The 10,563-nt window shown below is 43.4% G+C and overlaps 1 protein-coding gene across 5 annotated transcripts in view; it reads right to left on the reverse strand.

The window, feature by feature from the left end:
* ZSWIM8 (zinc finger SWIM-type containing 8) overlaps nucleotides 1-9,978 on the reverse strand; it is a 63,201-nt gene extending 53,223 nt beyond the window's left edge. For 4 of the 5 annotated variants that reach the window (XM_055793799.1, XM_055793797.1, XM_055793798.1 and 1 more), the window contains exon 1: nucleotides 8,880-9,977. In XM_055793799.1, the coding sequence (XP_055649774.1) occupies nucleotides 8,880-9,057 (178 nt within the window). In that variant the 5' untranslated portion in view covers nucleotides 9,058-9,977. Of the gene's footprint in view, nucleotides 1-8,879 lie in introns of all 5 variants that reach the window. The other variant, XM_027789897.2, reaches the window with a different exon arrangement.
* Nucleotides 9,979-10,563: the final 585 nt, after the last annotated feature.

Below are 10,563 nucleotides of genomic sequence, written 5' to 3' on the forward strand. Positions count from 1 at the left end.
CTTCTCCTAATTGATACTGGTAAGTACTGACCTTTTCTCCTTTCTTAGGTTTTTGTTGCAGTGATCTAGAAACATTGATCATGATTCGAAATAGCAACAATATTTCATTACAACCGCATACTTTTCACAGCATCATTTTTCTCAAAATACGCAATTCCAGAAGATTTTAAGTCATAGGTATATCACAGCTTGACAGGGCTCCTTTGTTTTGTTCTTTTCAAAGATAGTACATTTCCAGCTGTATGAAAACAAACATAGATGAACCAAACATAAACAAAACGGCAGTTTCCACATGCCTTGTCCATAACATTTAAAGCACCATCACAAAGTGTGCTCAGAGACATCACTTTCACTATTTTCTGTTTAAAATGCTACACAACTATCCACAGCCTTGCTAGAATTTTACTGCCATCCTACAGGCAAAGAAACCAAGAAGAAAGAATGCATCAAAAGACACAAATTATGAAAAGTATGAGAAGCTTCTAGTTGGTAACCCTGTACTTGCTGCTCAAGACTACACAGCTTCAGAGGAGGTAACTTAGGAATGTGTGATATGGTATTTTGAAATTAGACTAGTATTTTAAATATTTAGTATGTTATGCATCATAGTTCTTTAATCTTAAAAAAAAAAAATCTAGGCCTAATATTTTAGCTAGTTCATACATATGTGCTATGAATTTTATATTTGAAAGGTTTGAAAGGGTGTCACAGAACAGAAGGAGGGAGGAAAGAGATTAATGCAGATAAAGTGCATTAAAATGAAGTTGAAAAAATAACTTGTAGCCATAACACTATTTTAAATTACTCTTATAACTGCTTTACAGTCTTACAATTAGACAGGTGACAGAAAGTTATTAGTCTAAAAAGAGCAATGAAACCTTAAAGATATTCTTGCACTTTAAAAGTCATTATTCTAAAGAATAAACTGGTTTGGACTCTGGAAATGTTCCTTAAAAATATAACACAAACAAAAAAGCCAAACTAATTAGAGATGTTCTAAACAGCCGAACATTTACTCCAAAATTTATTAAAGTATGTGAAACATCCTTTGAAGCTATACATTCCTTTCTTCCTCTGGAGTAAAGTACTGTGTATTAACTAGGATGCTAGACAATTAAGGGGGGATGCTTTCTGCTCCCAGTTTTATAACCAGCATAAAAGATGCTGTTCATATCACTGATGCCTGCTTCTGCTCCCTCAAAGAAACACAGACTGTACCAAAGGTGCTATTTTCCTGCATATAGGTGATGCTATGGCTTTGTTGCTGTTCCTCAAACTGAACAGAGACTCCAAAGTTGTAAACTTGAACATTAAATCACATTTAACTGATGGCTCTTCAAACTTACAGAGCATGCCGCCATACTAGGACTACAAGCAACATCAAACCAGATCAAGTGGAACACGGAACTGACAACAGCCCAATGCAATTCATGAAGCAAGGAGGACACCTCTGCCTCTTGAACAGACCTGCCTTGGCTTCTTGAAACTTCCCATGACTTTCTGAACTCAGCAGCTTGCAAAAAAAACCTCTAATGGTCAAGTGAAGAGTCGCAGAAATGCGTTTATGTTGTAGGACATTAGCAAAAAGCAGACTCAAAAAATGCAGGTTCTGAAATTGAGTAATCTGCCCAGAAACAAAGATGCATCTTGAGAGTAACTAAGCTTTAATTTTAAATCTAATTTTAAGCTTCCAGGGTTATCAACAGGGCAGAAACTACATAATCTGCTACATGTTTTATAATCTATCCGGAAAAAAAAAAATCTGATCTCTTTTGCTCCTCGCCTTTATCAGCAACACTCCAGAAGCTGCAGGAATTATTTTTTTTCCAGCTTCATTGCCCACTGCTTCACTGTTGAGTGACCCCAGGTACGCAGAGGGGGGACAGCTCAAAACACAAGGCCCTCTGTGGCAGCTGTAAGACACACCACATTAGTCTCCTGCCTGCTCTCCCTGCATATAGCACCAGATCATAGAGATATTCAAGTACATTAACAAAGAAACAACCTTTGGTGCTAGCATTCAAAGTAGTGATATAAGAAGTACTTGTAAGCATGAAAAAAAACTCTTAAGCATGAAAAGAAAAAGCTGTTTTAACATATGTTATTCTGAGTAAAATACTCAACCAGAGAAAGACACTTGCATTTCACTGTAGAATTACATTTGCCCAGATAACCACACACTTCAAATCTGAAGTGTAGCTTGAGAGAAATCCCAAGATGTTTTCTCTTCATTTTGGCTTTACCTTAGGACAGACCTAACTACCTACAGATGAAAAATAGATAAAAATAAACCCCACTTTTTAGCGATGAAGAACAGGTTAAAAAAAAAAAAAAGAAAAGAAAAGAAATGGAGGGAGATAAATAAAGGGATAGGAGGCAAAGGGAGAGAACAATCCTGAGTCTAGGATCAAACTTGAATCTTTATCCTTGCTTCTCCAAAAGTAAACATGCTGTAACTGTGACACAGAGAAGAGGAACCCCTGTAGCTTCTATCAGCCTGAAATGCAAATAGAGCATCTGTGATCTCTGGTCATTCAGCAACACAGGGATCTCCTCAAGGTGAAAGGAAGGAGAAAACATACACAAAAAGAAAAATCCATGGAAGCCAGGAAGAAAGGTAAGTAGAAAGATGAGACAGGAGAAAATGTGACATTTCCCAGTAGAAAGATGAGGCATTAAAATAGGGAAAGAATGTGCAAGACTTCTTGTGAGGGGAAGAGAAGCTTCGAAAGGAAACGGCCATAAGACCACAAGAGAGTTAAAACTGGATTGGCCATTTAAAATCTCAGTAGGAAAAAAGCATCTTCTCCTGATAGCTTCCTTATGTGGTTTCTCCAGTACCCATTTCTGAAGACAGGCTACACACATTCAATTGTCTCAGAGAGGCACAGGAAAATGCAAATGAAGAGACAAATGTGCGAGAGTCATTCAACATGTCATCCTTCCAAAAGACAGAGGTATTACTGCATTTTGAAACCACCTTTGTGTTTAGTAGAAACTTCTAGACAGCTTCTGAAATCTGCACCCCAGCCCTGAAGCAGTGCATTTAATGATGCCAGTCAGTCTTGATACATTACTGTCTCTGGAACTTCTCTGTGGTGTCTTCAACTCTAATGAATCAATGTCCCCTTTGCACCTTTGTATTACAACCCAGCCAGCCCCTTCCTCAGCTTGAGCTTTTGCCTCTGCTACACAGCAAGTCAACATCAACCACTATGGAAGAGAGTACAAAGCAGGTGCAATTCATTTACTAGGGTGAGAAAATGTAAAGAAACTTATTTTCTGCTAGCAGCTAAGCCTCCACTTCACCTTTACCTTTCAGGCATCTGATCTCAGAAACTCATTAGGGAGCTATACAATACTTTTGCTCAACTGTTACTGTTTTGTGTTTTAAGATTATTAGTGAACTTGGATATTTCAAAATATATTTGGGCTAAAACAGATTTATCATGTTGTACTAAATTTAAAAAAAACCACAACAAACAAGACTTAATACACTTGTACCTCCCAGAAGTGTGAGTTGATTACATAAGCTACCTCACAAATAACACGGGGGGGGGGCGGGGAAAATCAGTAGTAACTTTATAACACACAGTAATAGTAGCAAAATGGCAGCAAACCACGGCAAGTCTTCAGCTCCAGCTTCACCAGGCTCAAGGAGCAGACACACTTTGGATGACACCAACATTCTTCTCTGAAAAGAACAAGAGTCTGAAGAGCACAGTATGAATTTGAAAGAGACATTTCTCCTGCTGTTTTCTGCAATTACTGCTTGAGCAAGTGTTAACTTTATTAGTTACTGGCAATCCTGAGGATGAAGTGTTGCAAAGCCATTTATTCTTTGTCTGTATAAATTAATGAAACTCAGTCACTTGCATTTTACCAGTGTAGACACTGCTCAGAGTTTGATCAGGTTGTCTCTCTAAACCCATCATATCCTCAGCTCAGCCTCTGTTGATTGTCTGCCAGTGACTCCCTCTCTTACAGCTTGTCTTTTTGAGGCATTGTGCCCAGAACTTAACGTTGTGGGCACTCCTAACAGTTTGGAAGAACATAAACTCTCTGGGGCTGGATAATGAGAACGTTTTCTAGATGATCACTGCCTGCATCAATCCTTAGTTAAGTCTGAGGGAGGCTTGCAATACGGTCTACAATGGTTCAAACTCACAGCAAAGGAAAGAAAAAAATAATCCAGCTTTTTCACTAGCTGCCTGTTGAGAATAGTTTCAACACAACTCATCAGCACGCTTCCAGTGGAAGCTGGTGTGAATGAATGAATACAAACTGAGCAAAAATACTGCGAACACACCATTTAGCAATCCTACAGTATTTATGGCAACTTCTTAAGTGTTTGCTAAACATTTATACTTCAGAAACTGTGAAATAGAAAGGAATAAGGGTGGGAAAGAGCTTAGAAGCTTTCAAGAAGAAACAAAGCCACCAGTGGGTTTGGAGAGATAATGAGTGTACTCTTAAGACCTCTGTCACAAAAATCCTTATGTGAAGACAATGGATAACAAAACATTTGCAGAAACACTAGACTTATTTCAATTACCAATGAAAAATACAACTGCTTTAAAAAGTGAGAAGATAAATGAGACTATCACAACGGCTTTTATAATGGTTTCTGGGAAAGAAAATACTGTCCAGAAAAGCAGAGAAAAGGCAAATGGGTACATTCATTTACTGGTAGAAAGGTAACAAATTGGTGGAACATAATTTGATATGGAAGAAATTGAGTTGGAGCCACAAACAGACTCAGGGAACCAGACGGTTCTGAATACACTGCATGGACATTGTTCATCAAAACATCCATTCACCTTAACTTCAGAGCTGAAGACCCCATCTGCCTAGTACTGCTGAAAGCTTCTAATCAATGCAATTAATTCTAATACTGGCAATTATAAGTTACAAGCACTACCTCATTAAAAATGAAAAAACCAAGGGGTAAAAACAAGCAATCATGGCAGTCTAACAAGAGAACAAGTCATTCCTAAAATAAATGTTCAAAATTCTAAGAGGACTCTTGGTATTCCCAAAATTGACATGCTTTGCTGAAGTTTACTCTGAGATTTCAGAACAGGTGAATCAGTGGAGACTGAGAGCAGTTTCAAGATCTAAGGGCATCCATAAAGCAGACACAATGCATTCCTCCTGCACATTAGCAATTTTACATTTAAAGAGAAAACTCCTTTCTAGACAGTCATATACAAGGACTGTAAGAGGACTTTACCATAGTGAAAATTAGATGAGGGAAAATTAACCAGTTACAGTCCTGTTTTTCTGAGACAACTACTCAAGATACCAGATTTCATAAAGAATTCCATTCCAAGGATTGTATTAGAGAAACTCAGTCATCTTTCTAGCAAGCTGGTGGGTTGACTGACACATAAGTCAACTCAACTTTGTGGCGACTCTCTGCAGTGAATACTGTATGTATCTGCAACAAGCTACCCCAAATCTTATTGTTAAATTCACAGTAAGAACAATCATAATATTAAAAATACCCAAGACTACTATAAAAAGGTGCAAGAAGAAAGCAAGCCATACCCAGAGTGCATGCGGGTAGTTTGTTTAAGAGGACTCCCCAGCCAACAGCACTTCCATCAGTCTCAGGGGAATTCTCTTTGAACTAATTAATGAAGAACTGGACGCTCACAAGGACAAAGTGAAAACAACTGAAAACGCTGGAAATCCTTTCTATTACATAACTTGTCTGGCTCATTCCAAATCAAAATACAGGCTGAGCTCCAAACTGGACAACAAGGCTAACAGAATACAGTTCTTCTTGCTTTCCCTTAGCATTTAACACTTAAGAACTCAGTGTCTACCCCATTTTTTGTTTACATACACAAACACATCACAAACCACTGCAAAATGGGTAAACTGTGGAAACAAAACCACACAGCTCAATTCAGAATGATCACATTTTAGAAGACTCACTGCAACTGACAGCCTCAGGACCCAGCAAGTTCTCAATACAAACTGTTTTTTCTGACTACAAAAACACTGTCAAAAAGAAGTGTTAAAAAATCATTAAATTGGTACAGGAGTTCTTAAATCCAAGGAGATCCCAGATGATGACAGATCCCTCATCAGACCAGACTTGCTGGCAACACACTGTGTGCACTAAATACCTGCAAGTGTTCCATGTTGGTAATATCATATGTGACTTCGTAGAGTGGATAAATAATTATTTAGGCAGCAAATCCATGTTCACATACTTCTCAAAATAACTCTGGCCAGAGCCTGGGAATTGCTAGCAAAGGCCTTAAAGCAGGCAAGGGTACCCTATCACAATGTCTGTCTTGTTGAAGTAAAACTTTTGTACAAAGGAACTAAGTCTCTCAACAGATAAAACCTAAAAAATGCAAACCAAGAACAAGCAATACAACCCTTGCCTATGCAGGTCCGCAGAACACGGAACAGCCGTATCTCAATATGGTGTAAATAATTACAAGTATCACAGCATTAACATTAGCTGTTGTGTTTCTCATGTCACAAAAGACACTGAGGACTGCAAATACATGCAATCTACTTAAGTGATTTTTCATTTTAATGCAACAAGTGGATGACAGCAGAGCACGCAATTGATGCTTGTTTTTAAATTGGTCAAGAGAGCTGAAGGAACTAGGCCAAGACCCAGAAAAACACACAATCATACAGTGGAGAACAGTCGGCTAAAAGCATCTCAGAAGTTGAGCAAGAGCTATCACCTTTTCAAACATCAGTCTGACTTGTAGATCTGAACAAACCGGTTTCATACACCTCTGCCAAACTAGAGTTGTCTTTCTTTTCACATTTTCAAAACTTCAGCCCCTATCCAGCAAGTTAACATATTGTGCTGTTTTTTCCTGGGACAGAGTTATTTTTCTTCATAGTAGCTAGCACAAGCTATGCTTTGGATTTGTGCTGAAAGCAGTGTTGGTAACACAGGGATGTTGTGGCTATTGCTGAGCACTGCTTCCACAGAGCCAAGGCCTCTTGGGCTCCTCGCAGGCTGGGGCTGCACTGGGAGCTGGGAAGCGACACAGCCTGGACAGTGGACCCCAGCCGACCCAAGGAATAGCCCATACCATATGACATGCTCAGCGTATAAAGCTGGGGGAAGGAGGAGGAAGCGGGGGACACGTAACTGTTAATGGTGATGGAGCCTCACTTCCCTGGAGATGGCTGAACACCTGCCTGTGATGGGAAGTAGAGAATGAATTCCTTGGTTAATTTTGTTTGTCTACATGGCTTTTGCTTTACTTATTAAACTGTCTTTATCTCAACCCATGAGTTTTGATGCTTTTACTCTTCTGATTCTCTCCCCTGGGGCAGGGGGGGAACTGAGTGAGCAGCAGTGTGGTGCTTTAATTGGTGGCTAGGGTTAAGCCACAACACATATGCAACAAGTCTTAAAGCAAAACATGAAGTTTATGATTGGCCCTGTGCCCGATGCTTATTTCTGCATCACTGGATTCACAGCTTCAAAAAACACAACGCCAACACTATTCCCCGTCTTTACACCAGTAGATTGTTCCATACCAAAACAAATGTGTCCCGGCAGCAGGATCCAAGAGAGCTATCCAACTTGGACATGTATTCAGCATTTCTCTCTCCCTCTTGTTTAGGGTTAGGTTTTTTTAAAGTTTCCATCCTACTCTCAACTCTAATCTTGACTACTCAGGAGACACAGGTAGTTACATACCTGGGACTAGGGACAGTTCTCAAACATATTAAAGATTTAAAACTTGAGCTGCTCCAGAAAGCCTGTGGTTAATGGAAAGTGTACTTTCTGGTCCTAATCCAGTGACAAGTGAACATCTATCTCATACATATATATATATAAATATATATGCTGTAACAGCATACCATGGCCAGATTTCAGCACGACTCAATATAAATTACATTCTCTGTTCACATAAGGCCAACATTCAGAAGAGAACGAAGTTTTGCAGTTCCAGATAGGGAAACATATATAAGGCAGGTGATGGTCACAAAGGTCAGCAATAACAGGAAAAGTACTGACACTGGGCTGAAAGAAAAGAAAGAAGATAAAAGGAAGTAGAAAGGGCTTGTGTAATTTCTGCTAACTCTATATCTGGTTCTGCTTGCTGTAAATTCCACCTAAATTCTAGGGTCAAGATGCATCAAGATAAAAGAGAAATTACGTTTCACTTTAGAAAAAAACACAACACAATAATCAAGCAAAGATTTAGTAGCTATGTGGTAATTTTAAATAATTTTTAATTGCTAATATTATCTGTTTTCCTGTCTACTATTAAAAATAAATTACTATCAAAAGAAAGGAAATACAACAACTCTTGAAGCAGGCACACTGTGGTTTTGCCGACTTCTTTGTGACAGCCTTAAGGCCCTCTTGCTGTACTACTGCACAAGTAAGTTTGCTGATTTACTTGAAAAAAAAGAGAACTGTAAAGAGACAGGCAAGGAAAGTAGACTGCTCTATACAATGATGGCTCGCATGCCTCTACACAAGGAATTTTACAGCAGGTACAAAAACCGCAATGAAACCTTAGTGTATCGCAGTCAGAGCAAGTGGGCACCTATGTATAGCTATTCCCAGCCAAGTCAGTAGTTTGTTTATAGAAAACCATTCCCAGATTCCCAAGAGCAAGCCCACAAACCCTCCTCAGAAAAGCAGCACTACAATACTACAGAGCACATGCACATGAAATCTCCCCAAAAGACAGCTTTGACTTAAGACCCCCTGTATGTTTTCAGTTTCACTTGGGTCAAAAATCATCCCAATGATGATCCCACAGGTATCTTCTCTTCCCAGCTTTGACAGTCCTCTTGAAGATCTCCTCGCCTGCCAACCACCCTTGCCCCACGACCCCCAGGAGCATCCCAATGAAGCTGGGCGACCTCACCTTTCATTTTGACAGTGGGAGAATTGGGTCCAGCGGATTGCTTCCTCCATCCTCTCCAGTTCTGGCAAAGGCTCTCTGCCTCAGAGATGAAGGAACAAAGAGAGTCTTCTTCAAAGCGATCCGAGTCTTCAAACGAGAACCTCTCCCCGTCCTCCCACTCTGCGAACATGAGTTCCATCACATCCGACAGGCAACGCGAGGGGAAAAGAAGAAAGGCAGGCACAGCACTGCTCACTTTTTAACAGGTGGATGGCCTGGCGGGCTCCTGCGAGACTTAACGCCTCAGTTTTGGTTCGATCCCCATCCTACAGTGCCGGGAACGGAGAGCCAGTGCTGGCCGAGGTGGGAGAAGCAGGAAAGCGACGCAGGGGAAGCTCATAAAAATCGCAGGGAAAAAAAACAACCAACCAATAACAAGGAAAAAACCCTCCAAGTTCCTTAAAAAGTTAAAAAAATGCTTATGTCCACGAGCTGTACTTGAGGCGGGGCGGCCGCCAGCCCCCGCGGGCCGCCGGGCGGGCCAGGTGCTGCCGGGCACGGCGGGGGTCCCAGGCGCCGGCCGGGGCGGGGGCGGGGCCAGCTGGTTCAGGGGTGCCGGGGCACAGCAGGGGGCTGCGGCGGGGCAGCGCTCCGGGGTCGTGCTTGTCTCACTCGGCGCAGGAACCGGAGGGAGGGCGGGAAGGGGCGGCGGGGGACACAACTTCCCTCCCGCTCGCCAAGGCTTAAAAACGGCCCAGCGGGGCCAGGGTGCCCGCGGCGGGGGCGGCGCGACCTCTCGGCGGCTGGTCACCGGCGCCAGCGGGCGGCGGGCAGCGGCTCCGGCCTCATGGGGGCGGCAGGCAGGGAGAGCCCGGCTCTGGTGGCCGGCGAGTAGGGGCGGGGGGCAGCCTTAGCCTTCTCCTTCTCGCCGCCGCCACCGCTCCCGTCGCGGTTGCACCCCGCGGCTCTAGGTGCCCATGGCCGGCGGGGCCCCGCGCGCGGACGCCCCCCCGTGCCCGGCCCGGTGGCGGTTCGCTGTCCTGGCGCGGCGGCGGCAGCAGCGGGTCTCTGCCCGGCGCGGGCACCAAGATGGCTCCGCGCTTCCCAGCTTCACCTGCGACACCCCCCCGCCAGCTGAGCCCTACTTCCGCCGCTGCGCTTCCGGCTTCCGCCGCCGCACTGGGCGGGCGCGCAGGGCACGCCGGGACAGCGGGGCAGGCTGAGGGGCCGGGGCACTGCGGTGGGCGGCCTGGGGGCGGGGGGGTGCCTGGCGGCCGGAGCAGGTGCGCTGCGGGGCAGGCGGCCCGCCGGAAGGGCCGTTGCGCTGGGCCGGCTCTTTAGCGAGCGGATGCGCCCGGGGACTGCAGTGCGGCTTTGTTTTGAAGGGGCTGTAATGGGGCACGGGCTTGCCCGTCGTGGCTGCACGTACCGCCAAAGGCAGCGGGAGAGCGCGAGTTAGGCTGTAGTGGCGGGGGGTTGCCCCCAGGACGTACTGCAGAGAAGTTGCGTGAGGTAGAAAGAACTCAGCAGCGATCATCTGATGGGAGGTGAAAACAATACTAAACTTCCCCCTAACGTTTTCCACTAAATAAAAAAAAAAACCAACAAAGGAAAGAAGACCGAGGAAAGAACACAAAGGAAATAAAATGTGAGGGGAATATGGCTCTTAAAAGAATAATGCTTGTTCAAAAACACCACTCAAACT

Source organism: Falco peregrinus, chromosome 1, assembly GCF_023634155.1.
Source record: "Falco peregrinus isolate bFalPer1 chromosome 1, bFalPer1.pri, whole genome shotgun sequence".
Classification (NCBI taxonomy): Eukaryota; Metazoa; Chordata; class Aves; order Falconiformes; family Falconidae; genus Falco; species Falco peregrinus.